At 47.4% G+C, this 26,960-nt stretch overlaps 2 protein-coding genes across 4 annotated transcripts in view; both read right to left on the reverse strand.

The window, feature by feature from the left end:
* The window catches only part of ADAM19 (ADAM metallopeptidase domain 19), a 31,691-nt gene extending 17,170 nt beyond the window's left edge, over positions 1–14,521 (reverse strand). For all 3 annotated transcript variants that reach the window (XR_010029493.1, XR_010029492.1, XM_063168922.1), the window contains exons 1-4: positions 14,363–14,521; positions 11,229–11,299; positions 1,972–2,050; positions 921–997 (exon numbers count right to left, since the gene is read on the reverse strand). Coding sequence is in view for 1 of the 3 variants with exons in the window: in XM_063168922.1 (XP_063024992.1) it covers positions 921–997; positions 1,972–2,050; positions 11,229–11,299; positions 14,363–14,428 (293 nt within the window). In the remaining 2 variants the exon portion in view is untranslated. The remainder of the gene's footprint in view (positions 1–920; positions 998–1,971; positions 2,051–11,228; positions 11,300–14,362) is intronic.
* Positions 14,522–19,615: 5,094 nt separating this feature from the next.
* SOX30 (SRY-box transcription factor 30) lies at positions 19,616–26,790 on the reverse strand. The gene is made up of 5 exons (XM_063168926.1): positions 26,184–26,790; positions 24,981–25,220; positions 23,542–23,715; positions 21,937–22,414; positions 19,616–20,049 (listed from the first exon to the last, which is right to left on the reverse strand). The coding sequence occupies exons 1-5, from the start codon at positions 26,788–26,790 to the stop codon at positions 19,680–19,682; spliced, it is 1,869 nt and encodes a 622-aa protein (XP_063024996.1). The 3' UTR covers positions 19,616–19,679.
* Between the last annotated feature and the right edge of the window lie 170 nt (positions 26,791–26,960).

Raw genomic sequence — 26,960 nt, forward strand, 5'->3', positions numbered from 1 at the left:
GCTGTTTCCTGGCTGGAGCCAGTCCCACCAGCACAGCTTCCAGCAGGGCTCCAGAGCAATGACCACTAATGTCAATAAAGCCAGTGTGATGTTTTGGAAACAAACTCTGAGCTGGTGTAAATGAATGCAGCTCCTTGGTCGCAACAAACTGCTTCACTTAGTCCTGGCTGAGGGTACAGACCCCCTTTTCCAGCCAAAGACTCCATTACTCCCAAAATAAAGGTTTCACACACACAGCCCTGGCACCACCTGGGGAGAAAACAGAAAGCAGAAAGCTCACAGCCCAGGAGGGAGCTCAGCCTTGAAGACTTTGCCCCAAAACACACAGCAAATTGCCAGCTGTGAGACAGTGGGAGAAGGTTTCTGCACAAGTGTAGAGCACTGTGCTGGGATGTGGTGAGTCCTGTCCCTGCCTGTGACAGCCCTGAGCCACCAGCAAGAGTCTCCTGCTGCAGTGGGCTCAGGTTAAACTCAGTCACTGCGCCCGTCCACGCTGGGGGAAGGGTCCTGGAGCTGCTTAGGAGGCCATGGCTACTAATGACACCCCAAATTCTGCATTATTCTGCATTTTGCACAATATGCCCCTTTTTACACCCAGCTTGGGTGGCCTTTGAGAGCTCTCCATCCACTTGGGGAGAATCAGGCTGCTGGGAGAAGAGCTCAGGGGGCAACACCTGAGCAGGGGCATTCCTGACGGCATTCCCGGTGGCATTACCAAGGGCATTCCTGGTGGCATTTCCAAGGGCTACTCCCAGGGGCATTCCTGGTGGCATTCCTGGTGGCATTTCCAAGGGCTATTCCCAGAGGCATTCCAGGGGCATTCCTGGTGGCATTCCTGGTGGCATTCCCGGGGGCATTCCCGGGGGCATTTCCAAGGGCATTCCCGGGCCATTCCCGATTCCAGCGCCCCCGGCACTCACCGCAGCCCTCGGCAGGCGCTGAGGGTGACGCTGGAGCGCTGCCAGCCGCGCACGGTGCCGTGGTAGAAGCAGTGCTCCTGCAAGGCAGAGGAGGCAGGGTTGGGGCTGCTGGGATGGACACGGCACATGGGATAAATTCAGGCGCCGCCGAGTCCCGTGCGAGCGCTGCCGACGCTCCCCGCTCGTTGTGTTCCCTTTCCGCTGCCTTTGGCAGCTCGTTATCAGCGCTAAATCTCCGTGACTCCGCCGCGAAATTTGGCATCCAACAACTCCTTGTTGCCAGCAAAAATGGAGAGCTCAGAGTCCCCCAGGGGAGGACTGGGGTGGCTGCAGACCCAAATCTTTCTGCTGGAGCAGGAGCTGCCCATCCATCGATGGCAGCTGGCCCCGGGCCGTGCCCCAAGGGATGCGGCTGCAGCCCCACAGAGGGTGACACTGTGGGCAGCTGGTGGGACAAAGGCGGCCTCTGGCAGGGACAAGGAGGCTTTGGGGCAGAAACGCCAATATATTCATTATATCCCTCCCCTCACCCCGGGGCAGCAGTAGGAAGGATGATCTCATGAAGATTTTATCTCTTATTTTTGCTTTGTGACCAATGCACATCTTTGTGCTGCTGCAGCAGGGGCAGCCAAGCCTGGTGAGATCAGTAATTTATGGGGTTTATATTGAACAGGAGCTGGCTTATAGGGGCTGCTTTCCCCAAAGGCTGGGAAGGCCCTTGGTGGCAAAGCAAAAAGCAAGAAGGGTGAGCAGTGTGAGGAATAAACAATTCCCCAGCACCCAGAGAGAGGGGAGCAATGCTGGCTGCTGACCCTGGCTCTCATAACACAGCTCAGGCAAAACAGAAAGATGTTTTTACCATTTTTGGGGGATGGAGCAGCTTTCCCACTGGAACCTCCCGGTTCAGAAAGCTGCGCTGCCCTCCCCTTCAGCTCTAAGCTGTGGGGATCTGTGCTTTAAGAAAAAGGCCCAGGAGGAAGAGGTTCACCTGCTTCTCCACACCCAGCCCGTGTGCCCTGCAGGCACAGGAGGGAAGGATCTCTGCACTCACCGTGTGGCTCAGGGCCGTGCTCTGGGCTTGGCCAGTGTGGCTGTAGTGGGTCTCAGTGTAGCCTGGGGCAAAGAGGTTTCTGCAGACACAGTGGAGGGGTGAAAGAAAGGCAAAGTTAAAAATTAAAATGGTAAGACTTTTTTTTTTTTGACCTGGATTTCTGCTTCTTAGGGGTGCTGTAAAATCAGCTAGAGCCAGCTCTTTCTGAAGCCAGTGTAAATATTCCTGCTGCTGTGGAGTTGGGGCAGTGACTATTTTCTACCCATAGTGTGAAACCAGCTGCAACACCCTGAGAGGGCAGGTGGGAGACAGGGATCCACAGGACACCAGCTGTTCTCTGCTCCCTGCTCTCCCTCCTGCCAGGCCTTGCCCAGGGAGCAGCTCCTGGTGGCCCAGGAGCCTTGGGATCCATGGCAGGAGCATCACCACGGGCTGTGGGAGCTGCGCAGAGCACGCTGTGATGGCAGAGGGCCAGAAGGTGGGAGCACAGCTGACCTGGGCACTTCCATCCCTCCACTGCCCTGGCAGGAGCTGAGCACCTCTCACAGAGCACATCCGCTCCTGGGAGGGCCCCACGAGCCATCTAAGTGCTCTTTCAAGCCATTTATTAAATCAAAACAATAACAGAGAGCCTGTCCCTGAGTTCAATTAGGCACCGAGATCCAATTCCAACAGCTGCAAGTAAACAATTCCATTTTTACATGAGGACTTTTAATGACCCAGAATCCCAACCTAATCACTGACCCTTAATGGGTACAAATGTCTGTGCAGAGTTTTCTTTCTATTGCCAAATTATGCCTCAAATTATACTAGGATTAAATTCAAAGCACCAAGTCCTGCATAGCAAACACAACACAGGCCACATCTGGGTGCTGGTGCGAGTCCTCAGCTCAAACCCAGACTGTCTCCACTGCCCAGATCTGAGTACAATCATAAATTAATCTCTATCTGCATTTCAACTGCTGCCCAGAAGCTGGTTCACATCTTTGTTATGGGAAAATGCTGATTCCCCAATTTGAATTTGTTCATGTCATCCCCATGTACACAATATTCTCCCTGTCTTCAACCCAGGATCACACCAAAAGTCTATAAAAGGAGCTCCTGTGCTCCTTTAGAAAGAAAGCATTTTGATTTTGTTCCAGAGGAAACAGCCTTCTCCTTCTTTTTAAACATCTGCATTTGCTAAACAGTGATGTAAAAAGTACAGCAAGTCAAACTCTGGGCCAAACCAAGAAGGTCATATCCTGTGTCCATCTCAGCAGCCATAAAATGTAGGATTAAAGCAGTTTTTAAAAACAATAGTTTGGCTTCAAAAATTTGGAGGAGGATCACAGACATGCCCCATTGATGGAACAGTCCTGCAGCAGCCCCACGGGGCTGTCAGGCCACCAAAGTGCCACATTTGCCACCCATGAGGATGCCACATGCACCCTGGGCAATGTGTTCTCAGATGCAGCTGCAGCTCAATCCCTTTGCATCCCTGATTAAAGCATGTCATGCAGCAGATTGTAGAACTAAACTGCTACAAAGCAGGAAAAAGAGTTTTCTTCTTTTCTTTGCCTGGTTTCTTTGAGCTGAGTGAAGAAAACTGCATCACAAGCAAACACAAAGATTTTTCCATCTTGGTTTTCGGTACCTGTCGGTCAGATCTTATCAACCTTGTAAACATCTCTGTTTAAAAAGGGGACTGGGTGCCTATGATATGTAATTAAATTACACCAGAACAACAGGAAACAAAACCTTTTATCAGAGTTTGAAAGTGCTTCACCCACCTGGCATCCAAAGGCTCAAGCTGTTAAACTTAACACAGCTTAACAAGAGACAACTGTGCCACTGCTGTGTCTGATAGTATCTGATGTCAGGAAAGCAGCAGCTTTTATCTGAACTTTGAAAGCTCAGCATAGCCCAGAAAAGCTCATTTTGTGTCTTTCTGATGTGTTAATTCTTATCAGCAGATGTTGTCAGTGATCAGGAGGCCAGGTTGCTGCATTCAAACCCAAGATAAGCAACATCCCACAGAACATAACTCCCTTCATCTCCCTGACTGCAGCAAGGGTGCAAGAAACAAATATTTAATCAACAGATTGCATTAACTGGCAGGAAATTGCCCTGAGCAATGCTCTGGCAGGTATCTGGTGTGTGTCAGGGGCAGACAGTGAAGCAGTGTGATCTGCCCAGACACCAGCCCGTGCATTTCCAGTAGCTGAGGCTCTGCACAGCCTGCTTGCTTCATTCCCAAACAAACACTCTTGTGTTTCCCTCCTGCTCCTTTATTCTTGGAAAGCATTAGCCATGAATAGGCACTTGATCTCCCCTCCAGCATCCCCGGGAGGCTCCTCAGAGCTGCCCAGGGAGGGCACAGGGTGAGGACACTCAGCACAAGGGGAGTGCACATCCCTGCTCACTCAGGCTCCAGCCCTTCCCAGAGAGGATTAAGGAGCTTTGCCTGAATTTTTCGGGACACTTAGGCAGCTGCTCAGCTGAAAGCCTGTGTCATCTCCATGCTGCAACTTCCAAGCCTCTCTGCACCAGCTGACTCCTACTCCGCACCACGGGGTCCCTAAGAAAAGTCCAGTTTCTTATTCTGAGCTTGAAACAATCCTGTTTTGAAGACAGTTCCCACTCTTAATGCAGGGGACCCTGGGGCTCTTGCAGCACTGCCAGAAAGGGCTCTCACAGGGGATGGATTGCACAAGGTGTGGTGGGGAGGGCAGTGAGGAAAGAGGAAAAAACAACAGAACATCTTGCAACACCCTTGGTGGCTTATTTTGAGTGTATAAATTTCATTCTCAGCCCAACTCGCTTCTTTAGCAAGCACCAAGCTTTCCACCAAACTGTAAATAAACAGCAAACAAACCTTCTTGTCACCAAGAGTACACCAGAGTTATCAGCCAGTCCTGACTCTTTCCCACGTGTACCAGTTGCTTGATAAACATCAGAGAAACACCCAACCCACACCCCAAAACCTTCTCTGCCATCATTTCAGAACAACATCCCTGCCAGGCTGAGCAGCGAATTCCAGGGGAGCTCAACCCTGCAAAGCACTGATGGAAGTTTCCAGAAAAACACAGATTTCACCTCCTTGCTGGAGAGGGAAAGTCTGGAAAAAACAGCACAATTTGTTTTTTTCTTCTCAGTTACATTACATGCTTCTGTAGTGACCACTTCTCCAGCAGCTCACACTGAAGCTGCAAAAGTCTGGATGCAAAATAACATCACTTAAAGGCTTCCGAGATCCAGTCAGGCAGCTGGCAGATCACTAGCACACATCATCTTCCTAAAAGGCAGGGCTGAGTCTCTCATTAGAGGAGTTATCAGCATGAAGAATTGATGAAGTCAGAGAAAAAGCTGGTCGGGGAAGGGAGCACTCTCCTTTGCTAAAGCTGATAGCAGCTGCAGCTGCTTTGGGGCCAGGGGAAGCTGCACACCAGAGCTGGGGATGCTCTAGAGGAGTCACACCTTTCCAACAGGGACCAGCTCTCAGCAGGATCAGCCAGGCCCCAGCACCCAGCTCAGCCTCCAAGCTCAGGGTGGAATATCCTGCTCTTGGCAGGGATTGCTCCCTGGGAAGCCCTGCGAGCCAGGTTGAATGCGAGCGAGGAAGCCAAAAGAAGGGAGAGTGGCTCGGTGCCATCATGTACAGATGGCCTGAGCAGTTCCTGCTGATGGCTGTCCTGGAGCCACGTCCTGGTGCTGCTCCAGCCTTCAATGATATCATTGTTTGACACAAAGCCTCCTCCTCCCTGCGCTGTCCCTGCGTGCAGAGCTGGCAGCATGGGGCAGCCTGGCTCGCCTGGGGCTGGGGGTCACATTCTTCACTCATGAACTGACATGGTTCTCAGCTCTCTTGGCAGGCAGCTGCCCCTGTGGCACTTGGGGACAGGGAGAGGACGTGGCTTTTTCATCTGGACCCTGCTGAGGAGCAGAGAAGTAGCTGGAGGGAGAGAGGCTGCACCCAAACACTCCCAGAAACAGCAGGAGGAAAGCTGGGGCCCTGCTTGCATGGCCATGGCCTCTTGAGGGAGTGCACATTTCCCAGCTGCTCTAGAGAGCCTCACCCCTATTTTGCTGATAAATGGCAGCAGTTTTGCCTATAAAACATCACTTGTCAGCACTAAGAGGAGCTCAGGGCTGCCATGAACACACTCAGTTGCACCAAAAATCACCCACAGGCACCCAGAGTGCCCAGCAGCACTCTGATTTTCTTACTAATTAGTGCAAGAAGGACTTTTAATAATTTGGTCCCATAAGCAACCTTGTTTGGGTTCATTTTACAGAGGGGCCAGTCTGCATGGACAGCTGCCAGCTTAGAAACACCCCGCAGTTTCTAGGAGATGGACATGGTTTTTATTTCCTCCCAAAAAAACAAAAGCCAAATGGTCCATGAGGCTCTCATGAGAAACATTGGCATTGATTTTTCAGTCATGGGACCAAGAAAAGTGGAGCCTGCAGTCTCTTACATCTCTTTCCCTGTCCCTCTCCTCAAATCACAATAAATCTGCCCAGCCAGGCTGACAGCATCTGGGGGTGGAGGGAATTGATTTTCCCAAGAAACTTTAGACACGAAATTTCCATCTACAATTTGTGGTCCCACTCCATTGCCTCTCAACAGGATCCAAGTAGGGTAAGAAGGGGGATGTGAACTCTTGCCTCTCAGTCACTTAAGTGTTCCCTAAAGCCAGAATTTATTATCAAAACCTGAAGTGGCCCCATGTTGAACACCACCAGCACATGACTCATGACAACACAAGCAGGCCCGCTTTCCATATCCACCACTAGTGGGAAATGGGAGATTTCAAGCCTCAGGAATATTGCAGTCAAAACCTGGCACTTCATAAAACCGATGAAATCCAAATTTTTTTTTCTTGGTGAGTTCCATCCAGATGAATCCCGGAACTCTTAAGCTGCCTTCCTCTAGAGCTTTTACTAAGAACATGTTTATTGTGTAAACACAGCAGTTTGGAAGGAAAGAGTGGCTTTCCAACTATTGAGGTGGAACTAAACAAGCCATTTTTAAGGCCTGGGAAAGCACCGCAGACTAAAGACTCTCCATCCCCTTCTCCCACCCACATCAGCTGTGATATTCACTGTGTAAATTGTGCTACAGACCCAAGAATGATTTATCACATAGACCCTTGACTTACCAATAGGAACCATAAAGGAAAAAGGAAATGAAATAAATGGAAAACTGGCTGGTAATGAGTCAGTGCACAAAAGATTTAAAAGGTTTAATTTCCATGTCTCTTCCTCTCTGCCCCACACAGAGGAATCACTGAATATCCTGAGGGAATCAGGAAGCTGAAAAGCAGCTGTGGCTTTCCAGATCCCACCCCTGTTTTTCTGATGATTCCAAGAGACAGTAGAGCAGGATAAACTCAATTTCCCCTCTGCATAACCCTTAACCCCTGCCCATGAAGGAAGCCCATTAGACACTGATGATGTGTAGCCCATGAGTGGAATAATCTCATATATCCTTCCTGCTCAGAAATGGGCAGCAACTTCCTCACTCAGTTGGTAGAGAGGCCCTGGAAATGTGCAAAAGCAGGAAACACTGGGATACAAGTGACACACAGATCTTTTACTGCCCCACTGAGAGCACCAGGCTGGGTGGGAGCGCTTGTCACCTACCCAGGTAGGGCCAGCAGGGCTGGGAAATGATGCTGCTCCATATCAGAGTGGCCTAAAAACAACTTTTTGTTGGCTCTGAGGTCAGACAGGTGAGCTCTGGATCTCCTTTGCTGTGTCCTCGGGCAGTTCCTGCACATCTCCACTGGGGCTTTGCCACCCAGTGCAGTGGCCAGAATGAGGAACTGAAACAAACAGCCCCAGGCTCTGCCAGGGATTCATCCACAGGCAGGGACACCCCTGGAGAAGCCTCCAATACCCCTGGCAGCTGAGAGAGCCTTTCCCAAGCCTGTTCTTCCCATGAGAGAGAGAAGAGAGAGAAGAGAGAGAAGAGAGAGAACAGAGAAGAGAGAAGAGAGAAGGGAGAAGAGAGAAGGGAGAAGAGAGAAGAGAGAAGAGAGAAGAGAGAAGAGTCTTTTTGCTCCCTTTCCTTCACCAAGGTGAGAAGCCAAATTCCATGCAGGTTTCTGCTGTGCAAATGGGAGCTCTCCTCTTCACTAAGAAAAGCCTCACCCCAGGCAGTGCTGCCACACACATTGAGAGGCTCTCAGCCTGTCCCTGCTTGGCTCAAAGCTGCTTTTTATTAACAAATGCAAATGCCTTTTAAAAAAAGTCACTTTTCATCCAAAGTTTGCAACTCAGATTCTTCCGCTCCTAAGCCCCAGCCAAATTTAAAGCTGCTTTATAGGCAACTCTCCATATAATTTGTTGTTTGTGCAGCTTTGAGCTTTCCAATCCCACAGCTGCAGGACATGGATTTGAGTCATTTAAACCAAGCCAGAGTCATTTGAGTGATATATTTTGTCATTATACTGAAATGTTACTGTGTCATGAACTCTGCTTGAAACTCCAGTGTGCTTCTGATTTCTTATCAAATTCCTGGACAGGAAATAATGCAATATTATGTTAACTGCTAATGCAATAATTGTGTTCACAGATATATGAAGCCCAAATGCAGATGTGTGATGAGCTTATTACAAAACACTGGGTTGGGCACAGCTCTGAAGCAAGATATGCAATAATTTCTGTGTTTCACCTCTGTGGATGAACATGATGTCCTTTTCATATGGAATATGAAATTGGGTGGTGTGAACATTTCTTCCACATATTGAAACTATAATGTTTCTTCCAAAGCTAGCATCCCTGCCAAAGTATAAATCATGACACTTCCCTCACTTTTCAAAGCAATTTTGTCAATTGTCTCTCCAGAAGGAGAGAGGGGAATGTGCAATAAGGTTGCATAATCCACCAAGAACATCACCTGAAGGAGCCCAGGGACAGAGGGGGAGCACAGCACCAACCTCAGCAGCAAAGCTGGTTTCCAAATGCTCCTCTAAGCTGGAGCAATTAAATGGCCCATTTCTCTTATTTTAGTTTAAAAAGCCTCAAGTACCTCCCTTGAAGTTGCAGTTCTCTTATGCCCATTTTCATGTGAACTTGCAACCTGGAGCCTACAGGTTTTGTACAGCTTTGAAGGGACACTTCCCACTTGGGGGATTTCACTTTCTCTCCTGGGGCCACAAACTCTTCCCAGAAGAAGTCCTGGATGCTGCAGTGGCTCAGCACCCCAAACCTCACCCAGAACCTCAGCTTCCCCTGTGAGACAAGCATGAGCAGCAATGAGCACCTGGGTCTGCGGAGCAACCGCAGGCTGGGCTCTGCCTTGCCACACTCTTCAACAAGGAGAAGAGGTTTGTCCCCACTTAAAAGTGCTCTGTGGATGCTGATAAATACACAGAGTTTAATCATTCCTCTTTCAATTTAAGTGTCTAAACTACTCCGGCACTTTCACAAGTCTCTGAGAAGTGGAGCCCTTCCATTAATTGCATTTTGTGATTGTACCATCACCTTTCTAGAGCAAGGACCCGAGGCCAAGCAAGCCTCCCAACATGAAGCACTGCTGTCTATGAATCACCTGCATTTTCCACTGAAAATAAAAATTAAAAGCTCCAAACCAGCTGGTTTTCAACCAAGTGCTATTTCATCAGCACTTGTAAAGGAGATCCATCCTGCAGTGGAAGTGTGTGCACACACTTCCAAGCCTGTGTGTATACATCTCAATGAATGAAAATGCACTTCAGGAAATAAACACAATAGGAACCTTCTATTATTATAACTCTGTTTACTAACACCAGCAAAGGGTTTTTCTGTGCTGGAAATAGCACAGCACCGCTCCCCCAAGCACCTGGAGCTTACATCACTGAACTTGGAGCTCCAACACATCAACTCAGCAAGGATCCTTTCTCTGGCCAGCTTTCTGTGCCAGAAATATTCACCTTTGCATAGCAACTGCAGAATCAGCAAGGCCTGGCAGTCCTGGGAGGAGACCCCCAGCAGCATCAGGGGTTGTGCTGCTTCCAGGCTCAGTTCAGACCTGGCACAGTGCCACTGTCACCAGCAGCAGCTATTCCTCCAGACAGGACTGCCTTAGCAGTGCTCATGGTGCCTGCTCTTGTTTTCCCAGCTGAAAAATACAGAATTTGTAGCTGTTTCTGTTTAGTTCTACACAGGTGCAGGACTGCCTGTGAAAAGCATCCGGTTTTTGCAGCACTGGAACTCTCAGTAGGTTTTGTGATTTTTTACAGTAAACACCTCATACTCATCTTCCATCAGCCATCACAATTCAGGCTTTACTGCAGAAAGTGACCAAAACCCTCTGTTTTTCCTCCAAAACACCCTGAATATAATTTAGGTTTAGGCACTGCCATCAGAACTAGTAAGATCTTCTGACATTTCACTCTTTAAAAAGGAAAGCTGAGCCCTCAGTCTCTGTGGTTGGGATGTCCATAAAATACATTTAAAATATAAGCAGGGTCATTATTCCGAGGTTATTATCCTACTCATTCTAGCAGACAAACATTTGGCTGTATTTCCATAGATAAATCTTCAAACTCCTTTAAAAATAAATAAAACACCAACAGTACAAGGATTGCTGAGCAAAGACAAGATAAATTTTCTTGCAGCTAAATTCCCAGCTGCTATTCCATTGCTGGAAACTAATGTAGTCACAGGGCAGAGGGGTTCTGGGGTGGCCTCCAGACCAGAATCCTTCTCCCCACCTTAATCTCCTGCAGCTTCAGCAGAATTCAATATGCATCCCACCCTATGACAGCACACAGCATTGCTCTCCCATGCCTGAGAGGAGGCTGCATTTCAGTTAATGCAAAACCCATTTTTCAGTCTGCTTTAGCATGAAGGGCACTAATGGAATTGAAACTGTCAGATCATTTCTCCTAGGAAGCAGAGAAAGACCTCTTTGGATCACAGCAAATGAAATCCTCATTAGAGTCACACTGACTCTAAAGCACTGAGCCATTTGGTAAATAGGGAGCTTCATATCAACAACATTTTCCAGTTAATGTAGGAAGAATTATGATGCAAAAATAAGTTTACACACTGAGGGCCAGGTCACCATCTGTTTTTTTGCTGACAAAGCTCTGCTATAATGTGCTCTTGGGGTGATTAACATCTGAGGGGACTCGGAATAACCTTGAAATGCAGTGAAGGACTTGCACATCCTGTCTTTATCAAACCCTGCTGAAGTCAGAGGAGGTTTTCCTGTTGACCTCACTGTAATCCTTATTCATTATTTAAGCGGGACCACAATGCAGGGCACAAGCACACTTACTTACCTGTTTTTCTCCAGTTCCAAGACGAGCTCCTGACCTTCTGCCTCCACTGTGACTTCAGCTCGGAGTGGGTGCTGCGTGCAGGGGAAAGGGTTCTGTTACTCACACATCATCCTTATGTATCCACAAATACAACCTGGAATGGCAGCTGACCCTAAACCACCCCTTGCCTTCCTCCTGCTTCAGGCCTGCAGTGATGGGGAAGGGAAGGGATGCACCAGGGTGGCTCCCAGCGCCAGGCACGCTGCTGCATCCCCCAGCACAGCCATGCACAGGCCAGGAGCAGGGCAGGCAGCTGCTGGGGTGCTGTACCTGAGCTAGAGACACTGCCTGGTGTCTCAGGAGGAGTAAGGTGCTCAGGTAAGGCAACAGGTCCTGGTGCTGGGGTGCTTGGAGGTGCAGTTGGATGGGGAGAGCTCCCTGCCCGTCCCTCTGCTGCAGATTGTGCTCAGCACAGCATCACAGGACATCCCAGCCTGCCCCAGAGATTGAGGAGTCAAATATCTGAGCTAGTTAACCAAAGCTGCCTTTGTTGTCCCAGCAGAAGGACATTTTTAGGAGCCTGTTTCAGGGTGAGAGGAATCATGCCTCTTCCAGAGATTCTCATTTTGTTCCTTTACCCACAGAAAGTGCCAGTGAAAGGCAGGGAACAGGGACCCTTGGACACCTCTGGATTCCAACCATTGCACTGACAGAATTTCAGGCCTCCCCAGGGCCTGCTGCTTTGAACAGAATGCACCCCAATTTCTTAGTGCAATGGCAAATGTATACACTAACCCAAAAAAAAAAAAAAAGGAATAATTCCAGAGACTTAAAGCATAGAATTTTTAGAGGAGCAACTAGAAGAGGCTCTGGGGTCTGCAGTTTTACCTCCCTCAAAGCAAAACCACTACATAAAGTCAGCTTGGGGTTTCCAAGTCTGAATGCTTTCTCACAGAGAAAATGGATGAAGAAATTCCCCAGAAGATAAATAGCTCATATTAATATAACAGTGCACTTTATTCAGCTGGAAGAAAAGAGAAATCATGAGGATTGGTGAAATTATTAACCCAGAGTATTTTTTATATCAGTTTTGGAGGAGACTTTGAGGAACAGAATATTGAAAGTGAAAGAAAGCAAGGCTGACTGAATGGGATGTTCTCTCAGCCTAGAGTTACGCTCACTTGCCATTGTGAGCAATATGCAAGTATGTCTTTTCATCAGCTCATATTCTGGGTTTTGCTCATCCTTCCTTCAGTTTCCAGGACGTGGCATCAGACCCACAGAGATGATGCAAATCAAGTTAATACATTTAGGATATACAAAAAGGGATAATTGCAACAGGCAGAGCTTCTTTTACTAAATCACAGGTGCACAATTCATCTGAGGATAGGTCTGTGCTTCACTCACTTACAGGAAAGCACTGTAAGGCTGCCCTGCCCATAGCTGAGGGTCTCCATCATCATAAACTCTCTTCACAAGGGTTGTGCTAACATCATTATTGCTAATATCACCCTCCCTCCTCCTTCAGCAGTCCCACTGCTTCAGTCCATCAATTGCTGTGTAAGTGAAATATCCCAGCTGTATGTTAGTTTTGCTAACACTCATTTCAGAGCCAACGGGAACTTGCCTGAAACAAACCAAGTGTGACCCCTGAGACACAGCAAATATATTTGAGGGGAAATGTTCTCCAGATGTATTTGTACCACTATCAATAACAGAACCAAAACCTGCAGGCAGTATCACAAGGGCATTTTAAAAAGAACTAAGATCATGAGAGAGTCATTGTAGGGTTTTTTGTGTGTAAAAGGACACAATGATAAGTTTTAGAAAGTGTCATATTATGGAAAAGACCCATTAATAAATTCCCAAATAGCACCACTGTGTTCAAGACAAATGGATGTCTCCACAATGCTGAGCTTCCCTTTTTTTTTTTTGGTTCACAATGTAAAAAACACCCTGTGGGCTTTCCTCTTTCTCTCAATCTCACAACTGCAATTACTTCTTGATTGCAACAACACCAAGCCTGGGAAGGGGAACTGTGTTTTGTGTTTTGTGTTATCTGGTCCTCAGTGGTTGTCAGAGTCTGGAGGCTGTTGAGACATCCCTTCATCCCCCCACGGAACAGCAGCAGGGGTGAGATCTGTATTAACACACAGTGTCTGAGACACAGCAACACACCTGAGCTGCTGGTTGGCTTCTCTTGCCTTGTGAAGCACCCTCCCAGCTGGGATTCACAGAACCAGAGAATGGTTTGGGAATGGAAGGAATCTTAAAGACCATCTTGTTCCATCCCCATGCCATTGGGCTGGGATACATTCCACTAGGAAAGATGGCTCCCAGCCCCATCCAGGCTGGCCTTGCACACACCTAGGGATGGTGCACCCACAGCTTCTCTGGGCAACTGGCCCAGTGCCCCATCACCTCACAGTCAAAAATTTCTGCCAAATATCTAATCTAACCCTGCCCTTTTCCAGCTCAAAGCTATTCTCCCTTGTTCTGTCATTCCACACCCTTGTAAAAAGTCCCTCTCCGGCTTCTTGTAGCTCTTTTAGGTACTGAAAGATGCTATAAGGTCTTTCCAGAGAGTTCTCCAGGATGAACCACCCCAACTCTCTCAGTCTGTCCTTACAGGAGAGGTGACACAGCCCTGGAGCATCTTCACTGTCCAGCCCTGGCCTGGCTCCAACAGGTCCATATCGTCCCTGTGCTGGGGATCCCAGACACAGCACTGCAGCTGGGGTCTCACTGACCAGAGTGCAGGGTCAGAACCCTCTCCCTTGACCTGCTGGTCACATTTATTTTGGTACAGTTCAGGACACAGATGGCTTTCTGGGTTTAGCTCCACCTGCAGCAGATTCTTCTATCCAGAAGAAGAATTCCCTAAATGCCACCGATGGAACGGCCCCGCTCCCCTTTCACAGACACAGACCGAGGCTTTAAGGCACGGCAGAGAGCAGGGGGAATGCAGTTCCCAAACACACCAGCCAGCTCACACAGCCTTCCCTGCGATCTGCAGGAGCTATGACAGCTCCTCGCTCATCCCCACAGCTCATCCCCAAAACGCGCATCACCAGGCGCTGTGCTCCCCGCGCCACCCCCGTCCCCACAAAGGGAGGTCTGTAAAAAAAAGAGACCAAGCTCTGGGGGTGACCTACCTTGGGGCTGCCGGGGCCACCCGGGGCTGCCCAGCGCGGCACCACCACCTCGGCCTGGGGCTGCATCTCAGCGGCCGCGGCTGCGGAGACAACGGGAGCGGCTCAGCATCCCGGCCCTCCGCACCAAACCGGGCCGGGAGAGGAGAGGGAGCTCTGCGATGGTTGTAGGAAAAGCAGGAGGATCCCCAAACCCACCCACCCATCCATCCATCCATCCATCCATCCATCCATCCATCCATCCATCCATCCATCCATCCATCCATCCATCCATCCATCCATCCATCCATCCATCCATCCATCCATCCATCCATCCATCCTCCCACCCTCCCTCCCTCCCCGGGCGCTCCGCACAGCTCCGCAGCCGGAGCTCTGCCGCACAGCTCCGGGCCGGGCATCCCGCATTTAGATCGGGCACCCTGCATTTCGATCGGGCATCCCGCATTTAGATCGGGCACCCCGCATTCCGATCGGGCACCCGCACTCACGGGGCGGCGGCCGCAGCAGCAGCGAGAGGGCGATGCCGCAGAGCAGCCCCCGGCCCCGCATGGCTCCGGGCAGGGACCGCTCTCGGCCGCCGCCGCCGCTCTATAAACCCGCCCGGCGCCGCCTGTCCCCTCCCACCGCAGAGCTCCGGGTCCGCCCGCAGCCCCCTCCTCTCCTGCTCCCCTCCGCACGGCCGGGATGCTCCCGGGGTCCGGCGGCTCTGTCCCCAACCCGGGCCAGGGGAAACCTGAGCACCTCCCCGGGGCTCCCTCTGCAAAACCTCCCCTCCTGCGCCTTGGCCAGCACGGAAATCCATTGTGCCTCCGAAGCTAGGAAAAAGGGGAGAGCCGGGGGAAGGAAGGAGCTCAAGAGCTGTTTGTTTATTTGTTTGGTGTATTTATGTGCAATCTTATCATAGCTGATCCCGTGGTTCCAGAGACATCCAAAATTTCTCTATTCCTGGGAAATACATTACTCCTGGAGAGTTGAGGGGATACGGGATAGATGTTATGTGCCTGAATAAAAGGCACACAAAAGGATGTTCTCTGACTCTCTCCCTTAGGGTCGATGGGAGGGCCAGGCTTGAGGAAGGACTTGGGAACATGCACAGCTCGTATTCCCGGTGCTGCCCTTCAGGGATATCCAGCCGCTGCCATGAGGCTCCCGAAAGTGCATCCCTGTTTTCTCCTGCATCCTTCAGGGCTGAGCCAAGGCTTGAAGCCCACACCCCATCTCTTTGCTGAGCACCTGGGGGGCTGCACAGCTGCTGAATTGGCCCGTGGGGTGGGGGTCCCAGCAGGACAGGAGAGCCCGGTTGGTGGGGCCACGCTGAGGTTACCAGCTGCAAACACTGGGGACTCCGTGGTGCTGTAGGAGCTCCTTGCACACACACGGAGCCCACAGAGAGGAACGGCCTTGCCTGTGTCAGTGTGTGACTCCCAGCCCCACTCAAGACAGCCAGGGTTGGCTGACACGGATTTTTATGGGGTCAGGAAGAGCCATTACCTCTCAGCCACTCTCTTCAGACAGACATTGATCTGCATCTTCCATTCAACCCTTTCCATTCATCTCTATGCTTCAAGTGTCTGTGTGAGTGAACCACCAGGGACATGAGAAATGGGGACAATTTGCATGTGGAGAGGTTTTAAGTGTAGGGTGTATAAGTAAATCAGGCTGGTAGGAAGTGAATACTCCCTTCAAAATCAAGGTTTGCCAGATAACAGTAGATTTTGTCTCTTGTCCAGAGCATTATTTATGCTATTGAAAACTCTATTATCTTTTATACTGAAGGTTTTTGCAGGCTCCTGCCAGGGCTGCCCAAAGGAAAGGTGACTGTTCCCTTTTGCAGATACAATTTTGGTTTATATCTCACAGATGTCCCCTTTGTCCCCCAGCACTTCACAAACTGAATCTCTCTGATCTTGTGAAGGTCAATTTATTCCTGATATCACCCTGGCAGAGGAAAGTCAGGCACTGTAGGGACACCTAGAGGGAATAATCAGGGTGAGAGGCTCTAAGTGACATTTTAGCTGACCCATAGAGAGGTCATGAATTTTCATGGCACAACTAAATCCTCTTGTTTCGAAGGGCAAAAATACAGGGGTAAAATTTCAGCTCTTTTCTAATCATATGGAATATCCTGAAGGGAAATCTTCATGGTTTTTTTCCCTGTGAATTCCCCTACTTATTTATAGCTGCATGTAATATAGAAGAAAACAATGGCACTATTGTGCATGTCTATATTATAAATAAGTAAAAATGCAAGCCAAATTTAGACACAAGTTTAGCTACCCTGCTTTCATCCCTGCATAAAATTTCTGCCTTCCCAAAGGGAAAAAACCCACTTTGATGAGGAGATTGTCACAAATCTTCTCAGTACAACAAATCTTCACAGGGACTGCTCCATATATTTCTCTAAAAGAAGATCAGCTCAAAAAAGCATAAAATGAAATTAAATGAGCCTTATGTTAAGATTATTATAATATTTAAGCCAACAACTATCTGCTTGTGATTGTTTCCAGCATTCAAGTACCATAAAAATAAAATATGTGTAATATTTGCATTTGTTATATAGTGATATTTTTACCTTTGGATCTCGGTAATATGAGAATGGATATGTCACTTGAAAACCACCAGAAACATCCTGTATAAAAATATAACCACAGGCTGTGCAGTGGTTACATATAGGTTTATATATATAAATAAATATATATATATATATATATGTGTGTGTGTGTGTGTGTGTGTGTGTGTGTGTGTGTGTGTATGTATATGTATATGAAATATATCATTTACATTACTGAGACATTGCTGCATGGAAAAATTCAGGGTATTTTAGCTTTATTAACAGTGCTCAGGTGCTGTAATGCTGTTCCTGGCACAGGGTGAGTCAGATCCTGCCTGTGCCCACCTCTTCAAAAGCTCTTCCCCAAAGTCAGTGGGACGTTTGCTGGATTTCACAGAACAAGATCAGACTTCTGATTATCTAAGAATTACACAGGCTCAGACTCATTTCCTCCAGGATCCAAACTGTCTGATAAAGAGTATCAGCTGGGAATTTCAGATCTGCTTTGTTCTCTCATCTGTTACATCCCCGTGGCCAAGGCATGGAGCAGCAGCCCCCGGGCAGCACCCAGAGCAAGGGTGAGGTGTTTCAGCCTCCCCAGGGCAAAGCTGATGACAGAGCTTTTGCAGAGGGGGTTCTGCACTTGCTTGACAATTTTCAAGATGATTTAATGCTGTTGTTGTTAGCTGGAGTGCAAAAGATGAGGATTCTCCCTTTGTGTTCATAGTAAATCAGGAATTACCTAGAAAGAAATGGACCCAGGGAGAGGAAAATGCCTGTTCAAGAACCAGACTTGAGCAGAGAATCAATGATGTGTACCACAGCTCAGTAATATTTCATGTTCTTAGGAAAGGCTGTGGAACAAAGTGCTCTGAGGAGATTCCTGCTGACACTGAAGGAAACTTTACCCAGAATCTAAGTCTTAGCAGGAGAAGGGAGAAGGGAAGGACTGTCCTGCCTAACCTCTGCATTAGACACTCTCACTGATGAGAGAAATGTTACAGCTTTGGCTGACTCGAGTGGAATCTGAAATCTCCCATTTTACAGAACATTCTTCTGCTTCAGATCATTTGAAATGATCAAAGGAAGAAGGCTGTGAATCTGTGAGGGAAACTGGAGATTCAAGAACTAACTCCTTTATCCAGTGTCTTGACAGTTGAGAGCAGGTTCAGCTGACCCAGAATATTCTGTTCAGCTCTGCTTTTCCACCACCCATGTAGGACAGCAGGAATATTTGGAAGGGCCCTGGAGCAGCTGTCCTGCCAAAGAGGGAGAAGTGCTGTAAGATGATCAGGAGCTAGACAAGGGCTTGTCCTGATGTGCTGATAGCAAAAGGGTATCAAAGCACTCCCTGTGCTTCTTTTAAAGGGTGGGTCACTGCTACCACTTTCTGCTATGACTTTTGCTTCATTTCTACAGGCAAGTGAATTTGAAGATGATTATATTTGCAGACACATCTCTTAACTCTATTTCCACATGTGAAACAATTATAATCCTCTCTGTGCTGCCTGCAACCTTCTCCAACACATCAGTTATTATACTGAAATAGTTAATTCCAATAAGAAAAGGGAAACAGGCATAACAGCACAAGGGTTTTTAATGACATCCACTCCATAAAACTGTGCAGTAACTTTGGAGAAAAAAGTTGTCTCTGTAAATGGATAGCAGTGATGCACTGGGAAGCATCAAGTGTCTTTAGACGTTTACAGCGGCAGGAGGAAAACAAACTTTGTGCAGAAAATCATCATCTGTTTTTCAAGAGCACAAGGTGGTTTTTTGTTTAGATTAAGGTAAACAATAAGGAGGAAAATAATTATCAGAGAGTAGAACATGTCCCTCTTGTGTCCCAGTTACCCTCTGCACTGCCATGAAGGCCTGCAGGAGGGCACACAGCCTCCAAGGCACTGGCCCTGCCAACACTGGCCACTTCCCACATTTCAGGAGGAGAAGTAGCAGCACAGATACTTGGCACTTCAGGAAACTACATTATGGGAAAATTTGTGGGTGAGCTGAAAAATCACCTAGAAATGGGAACTAAAAACCTCTTCTGCCACATTTTCCAGGCTGCAGGGCTGCTAGACATGCTGAGGGATGATGCAGAGGAAGGAGGTTTGAGTGGGTTGTTTGTGTAACTTTCACTTCTGTTATAGACAAGACAGGAGAGCCTTCAAGAGAGCTCAGCTGAGGGCTGGCTGCAGTGAGAGAGCTGTAGACACAGATCCCAAACAACCACAACAGGACATCAGCTCTAGCTGGGAGGGAAGAGGGGATCACCCTCACATGTAGTTTTCCATTAGTATATCCAGGATATGTTAAACCACTCTTCCCTTTCTCTGGGCTTGGTAGAATAAATCACAACAGTTGTGAACCATTCTAGATTCTGGTGCATTGAAATATGTCTGATATCCTACTCCACAGGGTATAAAAAGGTAGATGGAGAAGAGGGAAGTTAGATCTAGAGAATAATCTCACAAACAGCTGTTTTATACCCTGAAATGTATTTGATGAGGCATTTGTGCATTTGGCCACATGCATTCCTGCAGGCGAGATCAGCTTTCAGTGAGAATTTAGAAATGAACAGGCATTTTCTGCTATTTATAAGACTTTCCTCTTATACAAACAGCTCATCAGACTCTTCAAAATGATCTGTACAACTTACTAAAGCCACCTGACCTTCCCATTGAACACACCGACTGAAAAGGTGGTGTTAAGGAAAACATTTATTTCCCATTCTATAGTATTTCTCTGGATTATAATAAGCTTTAAAAATTACAATACTTGAAAAAACTTGACTTCCTCTTCCTCATCACTGTCAGTTACGTTGACAATGTAAGTGCTGGAGGGAGTAGACGGGGGGGATGGCAAAACCTCCTCCACCACTTCCACGTCCAGCTGTGGCAGGGGGCTCAGGACGCGCTCCTCGCTGCAGGTGCTCTGACAGGACACGACCTCGGGGCTCCCACAGACACGCTGGTTCTCACAGAGCCTCTCCTCTGAGTATGCCCTGAAACGATAGTCTTCATCCACAGTGGAAAATATCACCTCCTGCCTCTGGTTCCTCTCCTCATAAAAGCCAAAGCACTGAGGCACCGAGCTGGAGAAATTGCCGTAGCCAAACGGAGCTCTGAGTGGGAATGTGCTGCGAGGGAAGAGATGCAAGGTTGGCTTTCAGAAATGCAGGGCTGCACAATGACACTGATGCTCTGTGCTGCCCAGCTTATCCCATTTTTTAAAACACACAAATTTAAAACCATGCCTAATTTCAGCACTAGGGCCATAACAAGAGTAGTTCAGTAGTTCAGCACACACAAGGTTACTGTGAGAACATAAACCCCACACTGTATTTATCAATCAAATAATACCACACATAAAGCAGCATGCAGTGAGTTAACCAACATACTCAGATTAATTTTAAAAAGCATCAAAACTCATTTTGTGTAATTTCTGTATGCCAAAATTTGTGACAGACCTGGCGTAAAGCACTCTTATTTGTAATTTTCAAATTATAAATATTACACTGTTACCAAACAGGACAGGGAGTCCTTGTGCCCAATATGTGGTTGTCAATGTTAATATTTAAAGAATGCACAGTAATAAATTTTTAAAAAGTAACCACATAACCATTGCAGGAAGTTATGATATCAAATGGAACTGTATTCCTCCAGTGGCAGATGCCTGAATTTTTATTCTGATGCAGAAAGACACAGGGATTGTAATTTACAGTGTTGTAGAGAAATTCACTACATTGTGAAGAAAACAAAAATATGTAAAGAAATAATAGAGCTCCACAGTGCAGGCATTGTAAACACATTGATACAATATCTATTGAGGTTTCAAGGGGACTAATCATCATTCCAATCTAATATTTAAATTTTTAGTGCATACATCTGCATTTTCAGTTCAGAAATCATGACTCTTGTATGCAAGAAATGAGTTTATAGGACAGAGAACTCATAAATAACTGTATTAGAAAGACCCTGGCATTAGCAAAGCTGCCATTCAGCTGGCATTAATGGACTTCAGAAGTCCATTAATGTGTGAAATCAGAACAGTTTTTTATGCTACAAGAACTCTTCTCAGAGGCCTCACAAAACTGTCTCATTTCAGACACCAAGGGTTGAGCAAAAATAATTTTTAGCAATTTTGGGAATACGTGTCTGTGTTTCCTTAAAGGACCTCAAAAATAGAAATGTCTTGTATTGCACTTGTCAGCTCATGAAGTTCTTCTGAGTTTGATGGGTCATCATTAGCCCTAATTAAAGACCAGGTGGTCTCACTGCCACAGGAACACATTGGTTGCTGCTGCTAGTGGGAATAACAGTGCATAAACAGACAAAATTTAAGTCTAATAATCGTAATAATTTGTGATAGGTTTGCTACTGCACAGTCATGAAAGCAAAATGATGCCCTGTAAAGAATAAGCATCAGATGCCTGGTGTTTGAGCTGCCACCTGCACCAGGGCACTGGTGCTTTCTGTGTATGCTCAGCCCACAAACACCCACGGGACACCACATGTGTTAGCCTGGTAATTCTTTGATTAGGGGACCTCTGATTGACTGAAAAAGAAGAACTAGGAATTACTACTTACACAGGAATTCTGCAGACACTTCCCACCAGGCTGGGTTTCAGAAATATCAACAGTTATGGCAATCACAGTGTACCCAGGAGACACCTCCAGGACACACCCACTTCAATTCTATCTGACCACTTTCAAACTATTTTTACATTATCTCTACCTAATGCTCTTCTGCTGAAATCAACTGCACTTAGACCCATAAAGTGGAAAGAAGATACTTCTGTTTTCCATGGCCTTGGGAGTGCCAATTACAACTGCAATAATTCTGTGGAGCTTTCAGTAACTGGGCATGTATTACGAGCAGGCTGAGGCCAGGGGTTCCAGCACACAGCAGCTACAGGAAGGTAAGAGCTCCTTTCCCTCTCAATGCTCCACCTGCTGTCTGCAAGTCAAAAGATTCCCTGCCTTTCAGCATTTTTTTCTTACTGGTATGGAAATGGTTTCATTACCTTGAGGGGAAACAGCGAGGTCCAGGTATAAAGGAAGGGTGGCAAAATGGAAACTGAGGAGTTCCTCCAAACAAACTGGCTGGTTGTCCAATGGGAGCAGACACGTAGGCAGGTGAGGGAATGAAAGGGGTAGCCTGGGGAAGAGCTATTCCTCTAGGAAAAACAGAAATCCCTGGCATCTCACTGTTGGAGACAGAAAACCTGCCACTAGTGCTGCTGATGTTACTCGGGTTTCTGTTGCTGAAGCTCTCAGCGAAAACGGGCGCAGGTCTCTTCAGGGAGAAATTGAGCCCAGGTGACACAAAAGCTTCTGTCTGAGCAGGCTCAGCAAAGGGCTGTGATGAAACTACAGGGCGCAGGGGCAGGGTTGGAACTGCAACAGCCACTGATGTGGTGCTTGCAGCCGTGGTCTGGAAAAGGGTCATGGGCACAGCGTGCTGGATGGAAGAGGCCGGCAGACGGATGGCGGGAGATTCACCTTCAGGAAACAAAACAGTGACTTGTCAGACTTGAACAGAGAGTTCTGATAAACAGCATCACAGCAAACCACAGCATTTCTGGGTACAGTCAAAATAATTCCCCCTCAAATTTCCCAGCAACTCATGTCATACATCTAATGTGACACCATTCTGAGAGATGGGTTTGGAGCCCACACACTAAAGCTGCATTGCACAGGAACCCACAGGAGGAAGGAAGTGGCTGATGTGGGTCCACTGCTCTTGGTGAGGCTCTATCTTGTCCTAGTAAGGCCCCATAATGGGGTGGAGTGTGCCTTCAGCTCAGAAGACCTCACAAGTCTACTGACATGAAATGAGCCAAATTTATAACAAATCTGTGTGCTCAGGAGCCTAAACCACTCTAATCTCCAATATGTTTCCTTATTTCATCAATGAATGTACACACTAGACAATTTTACTTTGAAATGTTTTGCAGAGCACAAACTTCAATGTACACTCTCAAATCACACCTCATCAACAGGGCTGCCTTCATAGGGAAAGATTTAGAAACACATTGCATAGGAATTTTCAAATCACTAACTCAGAACTTCATCAGAACTCAGCTGAGTATTCTTTTGTTTTAATATCTCCGATTATTACCACACAGCATAATCAGGCATTTCATTTTCTTGTCTCATTGCAAAGAAAGCAGCTCTTTCCAGGATGCTTAAAGAGGAAAATGCCATTGCCTGGATCTGAGCTATGTGGTGTTGAAATCCATACCATGCACTGACAGAGCCAGAGCTCTTTCTCTAAAGAACATGCAAGTCAGCTCTTACACTGGTCTGGGGGCTCTCACACTATTTCACTGCCAGTGTGAACTTTTTGTAAAAAAGAAGGATCCTTCCAGGGTATCTGTGAGGTGGAGACCAAATGAGGGAAAGAAACAGCTGTAGTTTAATATCTTAAATAGAAAGAAGTGTTGGTAAATAATCACACCTTCTCTGGGCAACCTGAGCCAGGGCCCCACCACGCTCACAGCAAAGTTTCTTCCCAACATCTAATCTAAACCTACTCTCTTTCAGTTTGAAGCCACTCCCCCTTGCCCTGTCACTACTGGAACAGGTAAATTCTGAATTTTTAAAATAATTCACTACTGAAAACTCACAGACTGGACGTCCAATACTGTTCTTAACACTGGAGTTGACAAAAGAGTAAGTAGGTGATGAGAAGGGAAGGGTGCCAGCTGGATTTGTAGTGATGGTACTCTGGGAAGTGCCTGAAAATGCAGCAGAGCCAGGTGGTGGAGAACACTTCTTTTTGTTCGGCTGATAAACCCAACCTGTCAGAGACGAAAAAAAGATGCAGACATCCAATATTTTGGAAGGTTTCATTATTTATCTAAAGCTATGCTATAATTCTGAAGGATCTGATAAGACAAGTCCAAAACCTGCTCCTTTAGGCAATGGCAATGCCCCACTTGTTTTGGTGAGCTAGAAATGGGGAATTTTACTGGAGATGGAAATGAAATAGAAATATTTGGGTATTGTTTAGAAGTTACCAAGTAGTAGCTGCTCGTGAGACAAAGAACTACCAAACACTGGGGAGAGATGTGGCCCAGCTGAGGAAACCACATTAAGGAGAACATGACAGTCCTGCACTGTGGGCATTCAAAGTGGAGGAAAACCATGGCTACCCAAAATGTGGGCTTTCCTCATGGTTTCCTTAACCCCTTCAGTCTCACATATATCTGCAGGTTACAAGACATAACAGAAAATATGATCCACTGGGAACCCTGGATAGATTGTGGAAGAGCAGGTTTGCCTTTGCCTGACAACATTACCCAAACACTAACAGATATAAGAATATATCATGAATTTACACTGAGCTGTTTGGTTTCTTACGCAGGTTAACTCTTAATGGAACTTTAAAGAAACACCTTTTTTTTTTTTTAAGATGCAAGGAGAGAGGGAGAGTGATGCTCTTTTCTTTGTTTATGACAGATTAGGCAGCATCATGAACAAGCAGCATTATGAAAACAGAGAAAGGATCACAACACCTGGTATCTCAACAGCTTTTTTAAAGTTTTTTTTACATTCTGTTTTACATTCTGTTATCTTCGGGATAAATGAAATTGCTAAGGGTACAAATTTTAACACCTGACAAAAGGCTGTGAAACATTTTCCACACCATTATGTGGGAACTTCAAGTCTACAGGTTGAAGAATCCCACAGAATACAATGCTGTTTGTGCTTCCTGTGACATTTCCCTTTCCTGCTTTTAAGAAATGGACACATGTGTCACCACAGGCCACCTGGGCAGCTGTTTCTGGAGCAAGGAAACTGATGCAGCAGGCCACACGAACTCATTCTCTTGCCATTAGACTATTAAAGCATTCAAAAAAGCTGCTCTGCTTAGCTGCAGTGTTCTAAGCACCAGCATTTTGGATGCTTTAAAAAATTCATCATTTCACGGACACAGAAGGATTATGTACTTGAAATATCTGCATTTTTTTCTATCTCTGTTGATCGCCATAATGCAAGAGATCGATTTTCCAAAAAAGCCCTGCACTTCTAAAGCATTCAGGTAAATAACTAAGATGTTTACCAGGAAATTCCTCCCTGTGCCTCAGTTTTATTTTGTTAGCTTCCTCATAATAGGGCTGCTTCTGCTCCTCAGTGAGTTTGCTCCACTCCAGGCCGAGCTGGACGCTGATCTCGGCGTTGTTGGCCCCTGGGTTGGCTTTGGCCACAGCAGCCCTGTGGATCCGGGCCCACACCATGAAGGCGTTCATGGGACGCTTCACACGGCCACTCTTGGTCTTGCTGAAGGGAGTGTCTGGCATTCCTGTGCAACAAGGGAGGGAAACATCATCACCTTCCAGGGGATACGGCAGGGCACACTCAGCATCACACCCACAGCATCACCAGGGCTTTGGACAGATGAAACTCAGTGCACATTTGGAGAGCAGTTCCTACAAAATCCTCCACTGCCCTTTGCTGAGTCACTGCACAAGGAATCAGTTACCTGGCTGTTGTTACATATAATAAAAAAAATAAATAAAATAAACAGGGCCTGCTAACACAGTAGTTTGGATTTCAGTTGGCTTGTTTTCTTATGAATTTATACACTAATCGTTGTATAGCACAGACCACACCACCGCAAATTTATTATCACCACCAGAACTATGTAACCAAAGCCCTAAGGATGCAGGAACTAAGATTGTTACATGATACCTGGCTTTGGCTCTTTGTAAACACAGGCAGCATTTAAATTGAGCTGGCAACATGATGAATCCACAGGTCCCTTAAAACTGATCCCTGAGCTAGCAACTTCCTCCTGGAAGAGGTTTAAAAATTAACTCTTTCACATCATTGATAAAGGGAAAAAGTCTTTAAGACTTTACTTAAGTAATAATTTTGAATATCTAGATACTAAAAAAAAAAAGCTTCTAATATAGATGTTTCAAATTGCTCTTCATTTAACAGGTCCAGAGTTTTTCAGAGAGACATATGACTATAGCTTTAAAAATCAAGCAGATTCCTGACCTTAAAACTGCGATCACAACTCAGTGTAATTCTGAACACTGTCCTAAGGGGTTTCATGCAGAAAGGGAGGAATGTGACAAAACTGCCTTGATTGTAACAAACTACTACAGAACTCTGTGTTACTGTGCTTTTGTGTCTTACACTGTGCAAGAGCTGTGCTAAACCCCAGCCTTTGCAAAGGGATGGTTTTCTAACATGACCTTTCCCCTTGTGTTCTCCTGCCTGATAAGCAGTCACCGTGCAAGCTCCCTGACCATAATACCTGAATCCGAGGGCAGGACTGTGAGGGGAACGTTTTTTGTTTCAATCTTTGGCCGCTGCAGTAGAGGCTGCAATTGGACTGGCACTTGTTTTACCGGCACTGGAGTCACATGCATCAGCTGCGAGGAAAGAGGGCCCTGGAGCTGAACGTGGGACCTGGCAGGTAAGGACTGAAACAAGACCGGGATATTCTGATCTTGAGCAGGGTTCCCAAGCTCGCACAGCGATCCGGCCGGGGCATCGCTCTTCTCCGCCTTCACTGGGCGGGTCTCGAAGGTCACGTTGGGTCGCTCGCTTTGGACGGCAGATCTTCTCCAGGACTTATTCCCCGTTTGCTCCAGGACCTTCTCCTCGTTCTGGCGGTCCCCGCTGCCCCTTTCCTGGTCCCTTTCTCTCCTGATGGCACCCCGGGCCTCTTTCTCAACCGCCGCCGGAGCCGGGATGCACCTGCTCTTCTTCGCCGCTCCTTCGCTGTGCCCGGGCCGGCTCGGGTGCTCCTGCACTTGGACGCGCAGCCCTCCGAGGGGACCCATGACCTCCCTGTGCCTGGGGGGCGAGGCGGGGCTCGCCCGGGCGCGGAAGCGGCAGTGCCTGACCCTGCGCTCCATCGCTCCGCCGCCGCTCCTCGGCCGCCGCCACCGTTGCGCCAACGCTCCCCGCGGCCCCGCGCCGCCGGCGCGCACCGAACCCGCATCCCGCACCAACCGCGGGGCGCGCTCCGAGCCCCAGCCCCGCCGGCTCGGTCGCGCTGTCCACCCGTCCCGCGCCCACCGGTGCG

This window comes from Melospiza melodia, chromosome 14 (genome assembly GCF_035770615.1).
Source record: "Melospiza melodia melodia isolate bMelMel2 chromosome 14, bMelMel2.pri, whole genome shotgun sequence".
Classification (NCBI taxonomy): Eukaryota; Metazoa; Chordata; class Aves; order Passeriformes; family Passerellidae; genus Melospiza; species Melospiza melodia.

What these genes read in the sequence shown, in the direction of transcription:
- SOX30 (XM_063168926.1), bottom strand. Translation starts at nt 26,790, where the DNA reads ATGGAGCGCAGGGTCAGGCACTGCCGCTTCCGCGCCCGGGCGAGCCCC. An exon ending in CAGTATTGGACGTCCAGTCT is followed by an intron (nt 22,415 to 23,541) that starts GTGAGTTTTCAG and finishes TGTTTCCTGAAG; the next exon opens with GTGAATCTCCCGCCATCCGT. An exon ending in CCTCGCTGTTTCCCCTCAAG is followed by an intron (nt 20,050 to 21,936) that starts GTAATGAAACCA and finishes CTTCCCTCGCAG; the next exon opens with CACATTCCCACTCAGAGCTC.